Source organism: Cucurbita maxima, unplaced genomic scaffold (assembly GCF_002738345.1).
Source record: "Cucurbita maxima cultivar Rimu unplaced genomic scaffold, Cmax_1.0 Cma_Scf00002, whole genome shotgun sequence".
Taxonomy (NCBI): Eukaryota; Viridiplantae; Streptophyta; class Magnoliopsida; order Cucurbitales; family Cucurbitaceae; genus Cucurbita; species Cucurbita maxima.
This window is the reverse complement of record NW_019272018.1, coordinates 6,601,113-6,619,101: the sequence shown is the minus strand read 5'-3', so window position 1 is coordinate 6,619,101 and position 17,989 is coordinate 6,601,113. Positions and strand designations below refer to the sequence as shown.

Sequence of the window (17,989 nt, the reverse complement as noted above, 5' to 3'; positions counted from 1 at the left end):
CATCAACTTTTTTCCCACCAAAATTTATGTGCTTAAAAACATGTTCCAAATCCCATTTGTTCGTGAGGATACGTTATTTATCGAAAGATATAACTCTACGTGAAGCAATGTGGCTACTTGAATGTTTGAATTCTCTACTCCTATCATCTCTATAAGATTGCTCACATGAATTGTTGCACTCAGAGTTAGTAGTTTATTCTATCTTGAGATACAATCGTTCTTTACAAAAATTGTCTTAGTTAAGGCAACATTATCAAGTAAAACACATTTGCACTTTTTTTTAGTTCAACGAATTCTAATTTTCTAGTCAATGATGTATATTTTATTCAATTAAGTTATACTCGTGATATAATGTAAATAAATTCATTTAGTTAAGCTTATTGACACTTGAACTTAGCAAATTATATCTATTTTCATCTAAAACTTTTTAATTTCATCCAATTGAATTGTAAATTTAAACATATACTTTGATTTTTCTTCCTTATTAAAACGATCAACCAAACATTTGCAACAGTATGTGGCCTCAGAAGTGTGTTCCTCGTAATGAATGTTTTTTCTTGTCTCCATCAATTTGTCGGTGGATGAAATTACCAAAATTAAAGCTTGAAAAAAAAAAGTATTAACATTTTACTGTTATTCTTTTAACAAAATATTTTAATATCAAATAACAATACAGTAATTAAAAAAAATCTCAATAAACAATATATCTCAACGGGTTTAAACGTCATATTCTCAGCTTAAAGGTCATCGAATTCACATATTCATGAATTAAATTAACAAAAAAGAATGGGACGATGTGCTCCATTTGATTTTGTTACTATATCACTAGATAATATTGACGTTTCGATTTTGCGTCTCTCAATTGGGCTTCATTTAGTCAACTAAAAGACACCGACATGGACCAAATATTATGGTATAAACACATCTTTAGAGTAAATTCTAGATTAAGACAAATCATGTCATTTATTTGAGACAATTAAAATGGTCCCTTTTAGGAGTCGAAACTAGAAATATACTTGACTTAATTATTTATTTCATGTGTGGGTGAAAATAGAAATGAGATAGTTAGTTGTGCCGACTTGAATATTTATGATAATATACAACCAAAAAGTCTAGGGAACGATCAATTTTTATATTGTGTTTATTAGAGGAGTTAGGAGCTAGAAGATCGAACCTCCATTGAAGCTGAAATAAGTAACATCTTTCATTTGAGTTATACTCATAACGACACGTCTCCTATTTTGACTATTTGAGTTCTCGTAGGGTTTACTAGGGTAGTAGGTTATTGATAGAATATTATATTACATTTTTGCTTATGAAATATTATTAAATATATCATGATATTTTATATTTTTTTAATATAAAAGATATTTAAAAATAAAATTATTCATCAAATAACGAAGAAAAATTTCACTGAAGAATTCGATTCTCGTTTCAATCACCATGAAAATAAATGAAAAAAAAATCTCGATAACGAAAATTGAAATAAGTGATAGGAACGTAGACATAGAAGGCTTTCTCGTCTCGACCATCAAACATCTCTAATATTAGCTCGTTTGAGTTATCATTATAAAAGTCTTCAAACTTATAGCTATAGTAATTTGGATGACATTAATTAATTACTAGGAAGCGTATAAAAATAAAAAATAAAAAAACTTTAGTCTAACCATTTAACAAATTAAAGTATATATTATATAAAAATTTTGAAGCTCGTTGTTTAATTCTATCAAAATTAAAGAGAAAAAAATAGATATATATATATATATATATATTAAAGGGTCAGTGTTAGCTACAGTAACTAGGGCTAGGAGAATAAACACCCCTTGTGGGAAAGAAAGGGTTTGAAAAGTTGATGGAGAGTGGTCCAAATAAGTAAAGAACTGTTTCAGCTATCTCGGTTTCATACTGTGATATCTCTATCAACCCCCAATCTCTCGCATTATATACACATACCCTCACACACACATAGAGATAGAGATAAAGAAAGAGCTGTCCCTCAATTCCTGCACCTGGGAACCTATACCTTCTTCTGCATACTATGAGCATGAGCCACTGGACACTCCCAAACTGGAACCCCATGTAAGCACTCAATTATCACTCATTATAACTTTTTTAGTTAAGGTGAAGCCTTTCAAACCCACCATCCATAATGTTGTTTTTTGGGGTGGATTCCTGTAATTCAGGCCCAACTATGAACGGCCATGTGCGAGAGGGGATGACCAGGAAGCAGCCATGGACGCCCATGTGGAGGTGCTTTTCCAAACGCCTTCAACCAACCACTCCTGGAGCCAATCTGATGATACCCTCGAGTCCATTGTTCATAGTTCATTGTCAAGGAAACGGACACGATCCAACCCAGATTGCAAAAATGAAGCTTTGATGAGTTGGACTTCCATGGAATCTCACGGGAGCTTCAAAACCGAAGATTCTGTTGAGGATTTAGCTCAAGATGATGTCTCGGTGATGCACAAGGTCTTTGTTACGAAGTTGTTTTTGTTAGATAAACATGACTCTTCACAATAGTATTGATATCGGCCACTTTGAATCTAAGCTTTTGTGGTTTTGCTTTGGGCTTCTCCAAAATGCCTTATTCCAATGGAAATAGTATTCCTTGATTTGTTTTAGCGGACATCACTTACGGTTTGATTTGTTGTTTGAATCAGGAGGATGATCATAATATGAAGGGGAAAGCAGATGGGAGCTGCTCAATCGGACGAACTCGAGCAGCTATTAATCACAATCGGTCTGATAGAGTAAGAAACTTTGAACCAACTTAACTTCTTGTCATGCTACTCAAGGATTGAATTAACCGTTCTCTCGTTTGTAGAAACGGAGAGACCGAATAAACCAGAAGATGAAAGATCTGCAAAAGTTGGTGCCAAACGGGAGTAAGGTGAGAAAATGGTTGGAATCATGAATTATTTTGTCATTGTTTTCCGGGGTGCTCGGAAAACTCGTGTAGAGTTTAGTAAGCTTAGGTATGTGGAGATTAGAAAATCTATAATCCAAGATAATCAATTGCATTCTTATATAGAACGTAGGCTCGGTTTCAAACTTGAGTCACGCTTATCTAACTCGTAAAGTAAATATCTCTTTAGTATCGAATCGTCAATGAAATGGTTAATAGAGAGCTAAAAGAGTTGTCTTTCCTTTCACAGATGGATAGAGCTTCACTTTTGGATGACACAATTCAATATTTGAAGCAACTTCAAGCACAAGTTCAGTTCATGTACAGTATCAGATCAATTGTGCCGCAGATGGTCACGCCTCTAGGAATACAGCAGCAGCAGCTTCAAATGTCACTGCTTGCAGCTCATATGGGACTACTTAACACTGATTCAAAGGCTCCCAGCTCCAGTTCCTTTCCTTGTGCTGCTGCATTCCCTCCTCCTCCGTTTCTACTGCCTTCTATCAACTCAACAACAAAGCCAAAATCTAACCTTTCCACCAGCGCTTTCGTTCCTCCGACCGATCCTTTCTGTACTTTCTTGGCACAAGTAAGTCGAACATCAAACATAAGATGAACTAATCGAGTAATACACACAAATGGGTTCGATTTTGTAGAATGCAAACTGAAAAATAATTGAGATAGCTGGTTTTAGTCAACTTTCGCGATTCAGTTTCTTAAAGAGTCGTCAGGCCAGACTAAACCGATATTGAGTCATTCTACTTACACTAGCTCCTAACATGAATAAAGTGAATGAGGGACCAACTATATATAATAAAAATATTGAAAGAGCTATTCATTGAAGAACAGATTCAAGATGCAAAAGCTTACAGTTTTTTGTACTCAAGTGCTGATTTTTTGTCGCTGCAGTCAATGGATATGGATTTCTACAGTAAGATGGTGACACTATATTGCCAAGAAGTGAACAAGACACCTCGGCAGGCAGGCAAATTTGAAGGAATCAAGGAAGATATGCATTAGAGCTAACCACAAAAAACTTCAGCAATTGGTTGAATTGAATCCAAGAACAAATAGTCTTAGTTGAATAGCTAAATATGTCTCGTTTCAACCAAAAGTTCAAGCTTTCTCCAGTGATTTTGGTTGTTGGAAATGACATATTCTAATGTTAAGAAGTTCTGCATTTTTTGAATACCATGAATGAGCATATGGCAAGTCCAGAAATAAGTGAACATAATGCGAAAACAAGCAATATTGCTGAGCTGCTGCTCGAGATAGCACTGCCGAAGAGTTCGTTCTAACAAATTCAATGTTCACCAGTAGTCTCGGCAAGAACAAACGCGTTCAGAAAAATGGTGGAAACGATTTCGGTCTCTAACGACAATATATCGTTTATAGACAAGTGATACGACCTTGAAAAACTCATGGCAATCCGAGCAAATTCTCAGATTTTTCACTATCCTTAGGGTGCAATCTAAAGGAGAGTTTAAGAGACCAAATGCTAAAGCAAGTTTCTCGCTATGGTACATCACAGAGTGCTCTTTCTCTTCTTTCTCAATATCAAACAAAGACATGTCAGTGCCTGTAACGTAACCATTCTCTTTCAGTTTCTTCATCACATTATCCAACTGCTTATATATTGCACTGAATTCTAGTTTTCTGTCATTTGATGCAGTAAACTCATAAACTGCATTGTTTATTTCAATTGAACTGCAACCAGGGACTTTTTCAATCCCCCTGAGACTCATCATTCCTCGCAACTTTCCTACTTCGATCCACCGACGTTCCCTCGAGTATAGATTTGATAGCAAGACATAATTCTCCCCATTGTTTGGTTCTAACTCAATAAGTCTCCTGATAGTATATTCACCCATTTTCGTATTCCCATGGACTCGGCAAGCACAAAGCAGAGCCCTCCAAATGATAGGGTCGGGCTCCATGCTCATGGATTCGATTAACTCTAGAGCTTCCTCTAACAATCCTGCTCGACCAAGTAGGTCAACCATACACCCATAATGCTCGATCTTCGGTTGCAGTCCGAACTGTTGTTTCATGCTTATGAATTGTCGACGCCCTTCTGTGACCAGACCTTGGTGACAACATGCACACAAGAGACCTAGAAAGGTAACCGCATCTGGTTTGAAATTTTCCATCAACATCCTAGAAAAAGCCTGCAAAGCAGCATTGCCTTGGCCATTCATGCCATATCCAGAAATCAAGACATTCCATGTATAAACGTTCTTGTCTCTAATTTCTTCGAAGACCTTCTCTGCCTCCTCAACAACCCCACATTTAGCATACATATCAATAAGTGCTGTTCCTACAAACACGTTCAGTCTCAACTTATTCTGATAAATAAAATCATGGATCCACTTACCCTGATTCAAAGCTCCCAAATGAGAACAAGCAGATAGAACTACCACCATGGTTCTCTCGCTCGGTTCAGCCCCAGCTGCCAGCATCCCTCGGAAAGCATTGATAGCTTCCTTAAATTTCCTATTATGTGTATAACCAGTAATCAGCGCATTCCAAGTAACTGAATTTCTTTCAGGCATTTCGTCGAACAGCTGAGATGCATCGGAAATAGACAGACAAGAACAATACATGTGCACTAGAGCCGTGCTTGTGTAGACATCACGAATGAAACCCATTTGAACAACAGCACCATGTATCATTTTTCCAAGTTTAATATCACATAGCTGTGCAGTCGCTTTAAGAACGGCCGGGAAAGTAGAAGAATCAGGCAGAATGCTAAATTTATGCATGTGAGCAAAAATGATAAGTGAATTCAAATGCTCATTCAAATCCAAATAACCCCTGATCATCGAGTTACAAATCTGAGAATTAATAGAACCACGAAACTTAGAGAAAATAAGAGCAATAGATTCAAACCCATTATTCGAAACAGAGTCCTCAATGAGTTTCATGAGGAAATATCCGTCGCTCCGCATGTCATTGCCTTCCTTGCGGAGGGCATCCAGGCAATCAGGAATCTTTCTCTCAATACCGCCCTGAGACGGAAGATTCATCACCCGGGTATGCACAAATCTCGATATTTGTGATTGGTTCGCTAAAAAATCCAAGTTCGAGATCGTACAATTATCTTGGAGCCGAGCCCTTCGAATCAAAAGAAATGAGAAAGGCAGAAGCCTGAGATCCATTTTCATCTTCAGTTAAAGACAGTCTGGATTATAGTTTCCAGTTCATAGTTCAAATTATGCAGTTCCCTGTTGGTTTCAACATTTGAAGCCGGCGGGCCGGCGGTGGAGAGGGTCTGCAAGCAGCCGCAGCCATTAGAATTAATCTTTAATTTTAACTACTATTTTTACTCTCCAAGACTTTATATTTTAATTAACTTTATTTTAATATATCTAATTTCAATTATCTAAAGTAATCAAGGTTATTTTTTTATCTAATTTGACAAAAAAAAAATATCACTTAATATATGATAATGCTTAGATACTTAAAATGACATCATATAAATTTTATAATTATTATTCGACCCATTAATTTTATAATACGGTATTTTACATATTTTTAAAATATTATTATTCCATAATAAATGAAGGGGAAAAATGATTGCTTTCGAGAATATGAAAAATCATTCCATAAAAAATGATTCCTTGGTGCCTTTCTCGAACCGATTGTTTATGTATGACTTGATTTAATTCTATCAAATTTGGAGCGTGAAGTGTAATTTACTTTTGGGTATTCAAATAGATTGTTGTTGTTGAGACGTCGAAAATCACTATAGAATCCTCTAAGTTGGTTGTGATTGGAACTGAGGTGTGGAGGGTGTGAGTTACGACAACGTTTGACTACTGTGTCGGAACATGAATTATCCACATTAATATTTCGATTAGATTGTTGTTGATGAGACGTTAAAGACCATTGTAGAACCATTTGTGTTAGTTGTGGTTGGAGCTGAGGTGTGGAGGACATGGACTACAACAATGTCTGACTGTTGTAGAACCCTCTATTTTGGTAGTGGGTTGAGTTGTGGTGCGGTGGAAATGGACTTCAGAAATGTCTAACTACTTGTGGAACATGAACTATCAAGATTAATATTATCAATTAGATTATTGCTATTGAAACATTAAAGACCACTGTAGAACCCTCTCCACTCTTAGGACATCTAACCCCACTCTTAGAACATGAACTATCCAAATAAATATTATCAATTAAATTGTTGATGAAGACGGTCGTAAAATCCTCCATTGGTTGCGGTTGGAGTTGAGGTCAAGAGGACATAGACCATAGACCATATTTGACCATATTGTGGGAACATGAACGGTAGAGGTTGAAATTTATGAATGCGTTGAACCTAAAAGAATTAGTCATTAAAGCTTTAAAAATGATATATTAAGTCAAAATATATATATTAAATTTAGAACTTATTTACTTTTTGTTTTTTTATTTTTTATATTCAGCTGAATTTGAAATTATTTTTAAATTTGAGGGAGTAATTAAAAATCAAATTAAAAGTTCTAAATACCAAACATTTAAAATTTATTAAAGGACAAATTAAGAAGCAAAAATTATTGAAAATACAAAATTTAAACTCTTTCCGGACTTCCAAAATTACTAAGCAGAGAAAGGATCGAAGTGAAGGCGCGAAGTTTATGGCAGCGCGCGAGCGGAAGCGGCTACAGGATACTTGTTCGCATTTTTTACGATCTTGGAGAGCGCGGCATGGCCGAGATCAAGCTCACACACATCGGCCAGACGCACCAAATAGAGCAACACATCGGATAGCTCTTCTTCCAAATGCTCTCTTTCCGCCGCGCTCCAGTTCGGCAGCCCCCTTTCCACCTCTCCCTTCCACTGGAATATCTCCGATAGCTCTCCGACTTCGCCAACCTGCAAGGAATTGCAATTCTATCAACGATAAGAACAACATGTAAGATTCAGATTATTCCTAGTATATGTACTGATTTTGTTTGTTTTTAGGTCGAAATTGGAGATTGAGATGTTAACTTCAATGTGTTTTTTGTTTGATTAATTACAAGTGCTAGGAGCAGGTTTCTAGGGCTGTGGTATTGTTCCCATCCTCGCACTTGAGCGAACTCTGCGAGCCTGTCCTTGAGTTCATGCAGTGAGACGTCTTTGGCGGTTTTCTCAGGTTCGTAAGAACGACTCTCCATTTCTTTCTCTCTGTGATCTGTTTTTCTCTGCTTGTGGTTGTGACATTCTGTGTTCGGTTGGGCGGTAAATTTATAGAAGTCAGTTTAGGGCAGAGAGAGAGGAGAGATAGGGAAGAATTTGATGATGATAGTGGGATGTGCACTTGAGGTGTTTGATAAAAAGATAAAACAGTAATTAAGGCATGTGAAGTGTGGGCAAGCTTGTCTCCATCTTTCCATTCATGGCTTCAAATCACCTATCTGCTGCTACACCTCATGCCTTGCCATGTCTCTCCACTTCTCTATACCTCAACTTCTTTCAACATTTTGAATTTGAAGCTTGTGCGACTTTTGGACCCTTGTTCCTCCTCCAATTATATGTTTGTACTATATTAGTTTAGGTTCTTTAAGCTATATTTGAGAGTACTTTTAACCGGGTGGGCTAAGTATGTCTTTTTGTCGAGCTAAAGCTGCTTTTTCTTCTCAAAATCAAGACAGTAAAAGATAACTTTTATAGCTGAAAAGGCACCTGTAGAATAGTGTTTTTGGCCAAGTGTTTGAGGTAGCTTTCATAACACTTTTAAACTCTGAAGACTCTTTAGATAACGATTCCACTTCTTGTTTCTTATTTTATATAATTTTTGTGAATAAATGAGAAATGAGTTCGAGGGGTAGTTCTTTTCCACCCCTATGATTCAACATTAGTTTAGTTTTTCATAAAAAATTTATAGCCCAGTTTTCTCAACTTCATCAATAATCAAGACAGAAAAAGGTATTGTTGTGAAGGGCGGAGGGAGAGAAACTGAGGGCGTAGGCACGTTATACAAATCCCGGAAATTGCGATGGAAGTTGGGGAAATTTATGACAAATCTTGTTCCATTTGCCCTTTTTCCAGCACCTAAACGCCCATTCTTTTCTTTCTTTTCAGCATCCTCTATCTCCCCAGCCATTCCTTCTACTTCTTTTTATTTTTTTTCTGGTCAAAAGAAACTAGGAGTTTCAAAAGTTGGATAATAAATTAATTCACGATAGAGCTTACTCTTGAAAAGTTCTAAAAGTCCTATTAGTTTCTTAGTGTTTAACAAGTTTCTAAATACATTGAATTTTAAAAGTTCCTAAACTTCTGTTTGGTCCTTAAGATTTTAATTTCGTCGTTTAGTATGTTTCCGATCTTTAATTTTATGTTATATGAAGATTTATGTTTTATAAATCTTATGAATTTAAGAATAGTTAACGAGGTCTATTGGAAATAAAATTGAGAGTTCAATAGTGTATTAGACACTAAGTTGAAAGTCTAGAGACTTATTTGATACTTTTTATGGTTCTAGATTTTGATACTTTTTATGGTTCTTGATTCATAAATAAAGGGATATGGTGGTATAGCAAACTATTGGTTAGACTATGATAGTCTCACAAGTATAAGTCTATCAAAGAGAATAGGAAAATTATGGAAGGAGAAGAAGGTGGGGGATTTCTGTTCACCTCATGAAGTAGAAACTAAGCTGCTTACGAGCTAAGGGTTGCCCCTAGGCCATGAAAACTATTCAAATAGCTTGATGTAAAGTATCTGGTTTGGATTACTCAACTTCAAAAGTTGCTTTTAAGAAAATTATAAAAGAAAGGAAAAGAAAAAGGCAAAAACATTGTAGAGAACAGAGTTAAATGGTTGATGATTGCAATGGAGAAAAGGAAAGTTGAGAGGAAAATGGTACAGATTGTGTGTATGAAAATGAGCAACCAATTATTGCTTCTAGAGCTGTGGTTCTTTTGATTGAAAATTAGTTGCACCAAACACTTTATTTCTTGATTTTTTTCCCTTTAATCACTCTTTATCTTCCTAATCTCCTTCCCTCTCTAGCTTAGGCCACATCCAATTAAGGAAACAGCAAGCAATGTTCATAAAATTTTATTTGCCTATCTTAATTATTACTTGCCAATTGCTATAAAAGTTTCTTTTTGCAATAGACATCTCTTTCCTCCTGAAAAAAGATGACAAATTGTACAAATAAATAAAAATGATACATCTAGATTAATTACGGCTAAATTAATAAACATACCCTTCAAGTAGCACTTTGTCTCAAAAAGACCCATAAATTTTTAATAGTTTCAATCATACTTTTAAATTTAAAAAAATAAAAATAAATAAATAAACTGAAAGTACAAGTTAGTTTTAGTTGGGATGAAAATCTTTAATACTTTTGTTTCAAAAATATTTTTGAAGTTTAAATTTTTTTTTAAAAATACTCTTTTAACTTTAAAAAATGTTTAAAAATATTCTTGAGTTTTCAAAAGTTTTATTAATACCCTTAAACTAAAAAAAAACTTAAAAAACACCTTTAAATTTTTTTAAAAACTTCAAAAAAAATCTTATTGTTAGTATCATGTTTCAAAATATTAATAAACTTTCAAAAGTAACATTAAAAAGGAAATAATCTATGAGGTGTCTATAGACGATTTTTGTTTATATATTGACGGTAAAAAAAAAATTGAATATGTTTATAAAGGTTGAAGGTGTGAATGTTGTCATTAAATTTTATGAGTATTTTTCAAACATAAAATAAGGATATTTTTTAACTTTTTTAAATAGTTGAAGGGTATTAATTAAACTTTTTAAAGTTTCCAAGTATTTTTGAAACACTATTGAAAGTTCAAATGTACTTTTTAAACATAACACTAATGGTCTCCATCCAAAATTAATGGCAAGGGTGTTTTTGAGACATTTTAGAAAGTTTTATGTATTATTGAAACTTTTAAAAATTTATAAGTATTTTTTAAATTACAAGTTTAAGTTTTATGGGTAATTTTTTTAATTAATTAATTAATTTACTTTTGATTTTTTTTTTTCCTTTTTTAACCTTTTCAATGTCTTGCTTTACTTTTATTCTTCTGTGACTTCTCGTATCTTATTACTCAACTTTATAAATTTTAGGAGTTTGTTTGTGATTTATGTTATATAGATTATATAGATTATATAGATTAGAGGAACTCTCTTCAATTTTCAAATTGAGGGTTGTGTTATTTTGTTACGTAATATGTATAATTGTAAATATTAAATTTCAAACTAAGAAGGTTGAAATTAACGAATGATGAGTGAGGAAAAAGAAAAAGAAAAAAGGTTGTCCTTGCATTATTCCATTCCATAACAAGTGATCTTTTTATGTTTTTTAGTTTCTTTTTTCAACTTTAGGATAATTTTTTTTTTCTTTTTCCTTTTCTTTTTAGTCACATCTCAATTAGGATTCAAGGTGGCAATGATTCACATATTTGATTTACATAGTTCCCACTCGGTCTTTAATAAACAAAATATATTCTCTATAAGACTAAATAATCTAAGGCTAAATTAATAACAATATTCTTAAATTTTTCACTTTTGTCTCAAAAATATCAAGGAATAAAGTGTATTAAAGAAGTGAGAAAAAAAAAATGAGGAATTGTTTGGTCATAGTTTGAGGCGGAGAGAGAAGAAATCAAGGAGAGAGGTGGTTTATGAAGTATAGATAATTGGTTTTTGTTTATATATTCACGGTAATAACTTATTTTTTAAAAAAGTTAAGTGTATCAATATTCACTTTTGTAAGTATCAATATTCACTTTTGAAAGTTTGAATATTTTTTAAATATATATAATACTTCTTTTCACACTTACTATAATCTATCAAGAATTGATGCCAAAACCTTATGGTAAGTGTATGAACGAAAGTTCACCACTATAAGAGACTTGCGGTTGTCTGATTTATAAGTGTATCGTCATTTCTAACTTGAAAAAGATCATTTTTCATCATTTTGATCTAAGAACAAGAATTTACGTATACATACTTGTATATCTACTATCTTGATGTGGCAAATTACTTCTAAAGTTTTTTAGTATGTTATAATATGTGTTTGCATAGGTAAGGAAACCTTTTGTCTTTTTATGGACATTTTGTAAATGATGAATGCTTTTGTTTACAAGATGATTGGCAATAAATTAAAGAGTGTAGGTATCCATATCTTATGTCTATCAAAGTATGAACAGCTTTTAGGTTATGCACATTTCTTCAACCACAATCTTCATCACAAGGATGGAGAGGAGAAGCTATAGCTAATTTCATCTCCTCTTATGCCTGTTATGTTGATCAACATAGCTAGAACTTCATTTGGCCTTGCTGGTGGTGCTTAGTGCACTTCACCCGGATCTTGAGAAGTTCACACATCTCATCGACCTCCTCAACGAGGCCTGATCTCAAAACTGCAATTGGTACCATTCCCTTCTCAACCCTTGTCTTCCTTTTCCCATCACCCTTTTGGTGCGTTCGACTAGACACTCTTCCCCTTCATCGAGTGCTCGTCTTGCTACAACATGTTTCATTGGAAAAACTTCAAAACTATACACATTGCCTTTTATTGTAGCTTTTCATGTTTGTCCATACTCGGCTGCTACATAACCAATGGTTTCAGCCAGCATGGTACTCACATGGCTGTCTACCATATCTATAATTCTAGTCAAGCCCAAGTCTTTCACCCATCCTGACTATCTTTATCGAGCAGAATATTACTGGCCTTAACATCATGATGTAGAACAAAAGGGAAACATTCATGGTGAGGAAAGACCAGTGCTCGTGCCACATCAATTGCAAGATCAATGTGTTGCTGCCAGTTTAATCTGACTGGTCCAGTTTGGGATCCTCCCAAGTTCCTCCTTACAGTACTCATCTACCAAAATCCTCTTTGATCCATCAAGACACCATCTGTAAAGTTGAACAAGGTTCAGGTGCGACCAATGGAAGTCATTTCTAGTAAGAATCTACATTTGAGCTTGGAACTCTCTCACCTTCATTTCCTCTTATTAGGCGCTTCTTCTTTGCTACTTTCTTTCCATCAGGTAACATTCTTCTATAAATTGTTCCAAGGGATATCCTCGTGATTCATGTGATGAGTTCATGAACCCAAAGGAAAATCGTACCCCTCCCGAAGGTTATCCTCGTGATTCATGTGATGAGTTCATGAACTCAAAGGAAAATCTTATCCCTCCAAAGAATATCCTCGTGATTCATGTGATGAATTGATGATAATCCTTGAGAAAATTTGAATACTATTTCGAAGCATTAAAATTAACTCCCAATAAATTGATTTTCATCTGAAGAATAATATTAAGGAAAAATAATCAAGTTAATAAAAGTGTTTCGAGAATGGTATCATGCATTTAGTTGAGTTCCATGCATGGTAGTCAAGTCAAATCACAAATCTTAACTAAGGAGTGAGGCTAATGTTATAGGTAAAATTGGATACAAAAACATGGAAGACTAAGAGGCAAAGAGCCCAACATGAGCTAAGAGAGTGAATCTACCAAATAAAAGAGACAAGAAAAACTAGGGTGGAAGCTCAAGTTTCTTGAGGCCGAGATGAACCCTAGGGTTAGCCTGTTATGTATGGGACACAAGCCAAACATGCTCTCGGTTCGTATGACCCCAATTTAACCTAATTCGTTTATTTTTTGGATTTGGAAATTAATCTATAAAAATGTAGCTAAAATGTGAACGAGGCTGAAAAGTTCAATTTTGTTGAGATAATTGATAGAAAAAGATATTTATTTAGATTTTATATTGTTTAGGAAGAAATTTATAACTTGGAATTAGAAGATAATTTACTAACGTTATGTATACAAGAGGCAAATATGTAAGAGAAGACTTGATACAATTTGGAAAATTTAACAAACAATAAATATTTTTGCAATACTCTACTTTTATTTTATTTTATTTTTACATTTTTCACAACTTGCCTCATTTTCGTAGCAATTTATGTAATTTTCTGCTCATCCACGGAATTTCCCAGGATGCTCTCTTCGGCCCAAATTCAACAGGCCTGTTGTGTCCGGCCCAGCCCATTCAAATTTATTCTCGTGGGCGGTGGGCCGTCCGATATTGGGCTCGGTTAAGAAGGGAAAATCGCCATCGGCGTTTTGGACAATTTAATGAGCAGGAAATGATCGCACGTCTTCAGTTTCCCCATTTCCGGCTTCTACATGTCCGATCCGCCGGACGGCGTCGAAACTCCCATGGAAGCTACTTCCAGCTCGCCGTCACCGACTCGTTCCCGCGGCGGACCTAGACAGAGTGGCTCCGGAAATGGGAACGAACGGCCTAGATTTTTCGACACAAAAGCGAAAGCCATTTGTTGGGCCAAGGCCGATACTGTCCCTGGACGACATCCCGAGCGGTGGCGTAAGGACGCCGCTGGTAATGTCGTCTGCAAGCGCTTCTGCAACTGCCAGGGATGCCTCTGCTTCGAGTATGATCACATAGTCCCCTTCTCAAAAGGTAAATTTGATTTGCTTCTCTTCGCCTCTAGCCGGTTAATGGTTTCTGAGTTCGATATGGGAAATTTCGCTGTTGCTGTTGCTTTTCCGTTGTGGATTGCCGTAAATTTATGGCTTAGCTTTGGTTGTCATGAAATTCGCAGGCGGCGAATCCACGGCGGATAATTGCCAGATTCTTCAGACGAGAGTAAACAGATTCAAGTCGGATAAAGACGATGTTGATACGTCTCAGTTGAAAGGCTATTCATGTGATGTCAAGTTTACCGGTACTTTTTCATTCTGCCCCCATTCCCTGTCTATTGAAGTCCATGCTTTCTGTTTAGTCTTTTAACACTTGCTAGGGTTCGAGACTAAAAAATTGAACTTGCGTATGATGTCTGAATTTCCATATCTTAAAGATCCTGTTGCTAGTCCTTGAGCTACTCATACTAAGTTGAACGAAATCAAACTTGTGAAATCTCACTGTTATAGATCGTAAATCCAGATTAAACAATTTAGGTTTCCATAAACTATCCCTTTGTACTATTCCAAGTTAGAGCTTATCAAATTCATGCTTGTTAAAGCGACGAGTGAAACATCGGTTTGGAATAACTATTTAATTCACCTTTTTGTTGGTTTGGTCTTGATTTCTCTCCGGTTCGAATATAGCTACTATCATCAACTTACTTTTCTCCTAGCTGCCCCACATGTATAGCTATATAATTTTATCAGCTTTTACGGAATCATATGGTCGCTCAAAATTTGTAATTTCTATAAAGGCTATAATTTTATCGGATTTCATGGAATCATATGGTTGATCATATTTGTAATTTCTATAAAGTCTATATTTTTATCTGCTTTTACGGAATCATATGCTCGCTCAAAATTTGTAATTTCTATGAAGCATAAATTCGGCCGTCCCATGACACTATTGATTGGTTGTTTTGCTTTCCTTATCTTTTGACGGTACTTTGTGGCATTTCGGGGGAAGTGATCCGGAAACATCATTACATTTTCAGGAAAGTGCTAGAAAGTGAAGTTTCAATTGCTTTAGCAATTGTATATGCTGTCCTGTTTCATATTAGCTATCATTGCTGATGTTAGTTTATGTTCAAACAAAAGAATGCTTGTACTTTTGGTCATTGAAACACAAATGAAGAACCTACATAGATTGCATTCCCCTTGTTGAAGTTATGAATTCAAATCATGCTGTGCACCCACCCAGAATATGAAATATCTTATGAACTTTTTGTAGAGATATTCATTGTTGTGCATATGTGGAATAGAGCAGGTTCTATGAATCTTGATCAATACCTAAAGCTGAAATAATCCATTCTGGGGAGGAATTTTTTGAGGACGACATGGATTTTACCTCTTAGTTCATTGTCCCTTTCCATATTCAACTTGGGAACTTGGATTCAATAAGACTAACATTCATGCATATCGAATAACCTTATGCGACACTCTCTTGATTTACTATATTTGCTTACCAGAAAAACTCGTTGAATGTGGAATTGACTACCATGAATCAAACTCATTTTCACTTGACCCTTATTCAATTACCACTAGGATGTCCCATGGTGATTAAGATTTTAGATTTCCCTAGAACAATTGATAACATCCAATATTGAGTTTGTTTTCTTTTCTTTTCTTTTCCCCTCTCCTCTTTCTCTTACATCCTTATATGATGTATTTGGGCTGCATGTTTTGTTGCAGATAAGGAGCTTGACATAATTGAAATGGCTGTTTATGGAGATGTAATCCGGCCAGGAAACCAGTGTCGTTGCAGAACAGTTTCTGAAATGCTCGGCCAATATAAATCCAAAGACCGCTTGGCCCCTTGCAAGTTGCCATATAACGAAGATTCTTCGTAACAAAAAGAAGACTTGAACCCAAAGCATGTTTGCCCCATTTGGTGTAGATCTATAATTTAATACACTTGATACAAATAATGTTGGGGACCTCCATTACTTGATTAGATCAATGTGAATGAATATCACACCGATCTCAGTTTAAGAAATTGTTAAATTTTGAGTGTGTAGAAGTTTTTAAATCAACTAGATTACAATATATTTGATTTTTGTGCTCTCCATTCTGGTCCATATATTCTTAAACTGTTTATGTTAGTACTTAAATTGTATTAATGTTTTGTTACAGCCCTACAACTTTGCAGGATATATTATGTTAGTTGCTGTCCAAGCTTTTTTTAATTGAATATCTATCGTGAACCGTTATTCTATTTACATGTTATTGTCGTATACATGTTTATTCACACATCTTCCTGAATTAAGTTCTTAAGGTTTGAAGAGCTGTAAAATGGAGGGTACACCTTATCTCTCAAATGATAAACGAAACGATCTGCCAACAATTTGATAGCCACACAAAAATGGACCTCCCTCTCATCTCATCCTAAAACGGTTTGAGCTTAAATTTAAAGTGAACAATATGAATTGCCGATAAAGATAATTGAAAAGGAGATGTCACTGACTTTTTCTTTTTGTTTTAACTTTTTTTAAGAAATATATCATAATTCACAACTTTCGGCTTTAGAAGTCTTAAAATATTTATTTTCAATTCTTGAATTAAACAAAATAATTACTGCATATTGTTTATAAAATGGTATCGGATGAGTAAATATTAAATAAAAGTATGTTATTATGTCTAAAATGATTTTTTTTAAAATAATTTGATGACTAAAATATTTCAATTCTTACCTCAATTCAAAAAATAAAAAATATATTTATAAAATTAATTTTTAAAAACCAAATAATAATAATAAATTTTCTAATACAAATTTAAATAGTCGGCCGACCAAATAAACATGAACTATTCAAGTATAATTTTTATTTATTATTTTGTATAAAGTCACTTGGGATATTTACAAATTTTCAAGGTTGTCTTTTATAATATGGTTGAATATTTTAATTATTTATTTATTTTGGAGATGACTTATATATATATATAATTTTAGTTATAAAAATATTTAAAAAATAATAATAAAATGAATGTCAATGAACACATCTAGGGGCTCATTTCATGAAATAAACACTATGTTTGAACATGCAACCAATTCTATGCATTTAATTATTATCCCTACAATAAGGACTCCCTCAATAGTTGATTTTTCTTATTCCACCTACATTTTTATTTATTTATTTATTTTATATGTAGTACCTAAAATAAAAATAATAATTTAATTTAATAAACCTTGGAAAGTCAAATATTATATAAGATGGGTTGGATTTAATTAAAAGAATAACAAAAAATATATATATATAATTCTATTTTATTTTATTTTTCTTATTGATTTGAAATGCTTTTTTTATTTTTAATTTTTGGATGAATATTGCATTTAAAATAAAATAATTTAGGGAAAATCTGGGCTCAAGTGATCCATTTTATTTATTGCAAATTAGATTTTTTTTAATGGAAACAAAAATGAACTAAATGGACAATATTTAAGAGCTTAAATGACTTGAATGTGAAGCCAACAACTTGAATGATAAAGTAATATTAAAGATGGTCGATGTTAACGTATATATGGTTGGAATTACTTTCTTTAATTATTATAGATTAAATTACTTATTTAGTCTCGAGCTTAATCATTATATAATAAAATCAAAAATAGATTCTATTTTAATTATTGTTATTATTATTATTTTTGTAAATTAAAAATATGTAAAAATTG

General features: G+C 34.0%; 4 protein-coding genes across 5 annotated transcripts; 2 read left to right on the top strand and 2 right to left on the bottom strand.

The window, feature by feature from the left end:
* The first annotated feature begins 1,912 nt into the window (after positions 1 to 1,912).
* LOC111471357 (transcription factor UNE10-like) lies at positions 1,913 to 4,094 on the top strand. Its single transcript, XM_023117076.1, has 6 exons — positions 1,913 to 2,079; positions 2,184 to 2,472; positions 2,664 to 2,753; positions 2,828 to 2,893; positions 3,159 to 3,497; positions 3,818 to 4,094. The coding sequence occupies exons 1-6, from the start codon at positions 2,039 to 2,041 to the stop codon at positions 3,926 to 3,928; spliced, it is 936 nt and encodes a 311-aa protein (XP_022972844.1). The 5' UTR covers positions 1,913 to 2,038; the 3' UTR covers positions 3,929 to 4,094.
* A 124-nt stretch (positions 4,095 to 4,218) lies between these two features.
* On the bottom strand, positions 4,219 to 5,934 carry LOC111497411 (pentatricopeptide repeat-containing protein At4g21065-like). The gene has a single exon (XM_023148200.1). The coding sequence runs from the start codon at positions 5,932 to 5,934 to the stop codon at positions 4,219 to 4,221; it is 1,716 nt and encodes a 571-aa protein (XP_023003968.1).
* A 1,463-nt stretch (positions 5,935 to 7,397) lies between these two features.
* Positions 7,398 to 8,778, bottom strand: LOC111471548 (dCTP pyrophosphatase 1-like). Of its 2 annotated transcripts, none has more exons than XM_023117278.1 (2): positions 7,882 to 8,778; positions 7,398 to 7,765 (listed from the first exon to the last, which is right to left on the bottom strand). In XM_023117278.1, the coding sequence occupies exons 1-2, from the start codon at positions 8,047 to 8,049 to the stop codon at positions 7,526 to 7,528; spliced, it is 408 nt and encodes a 135-aa protein (XP_022973046.1). In that variant the 5' UTR covers positions 8,050 to 8,778; the 3' UTR covers positions 7,398 to 7,525. The 2 variants fall into 2 exon arrangements, with proteins under 2 accessions (XP_022973046.1, XP_022973054.1); XM_023117286.1 differs by having other exon boundaries at positions 7,912 to 8,769.
* On the top strand, positions 7,940 to 16,445 carry LOC111471509. Its single transcript, XM_023117218.1, has 4 exons — positions 7,940 to 8,027; positions 13,839 to 14,323; positions 14,466 to 14,588; positions 16,018 to 16,445. Exons 2-4 carry the CDS (start codon positions 14,029 to 14,031, stop codon positions 16,173 to 16,175), a joined length of 576 nt encoding a protein of 191 aa, XP_022972986.1. The 5' UTR covers positions 7,940 to 8,027; positions 13,839 to 14,028; the 3' UTR covers positions 16,176 to 16,445.
* Positions 16,446 to 17,989: the final 1,544 nt, after the last annotated feature.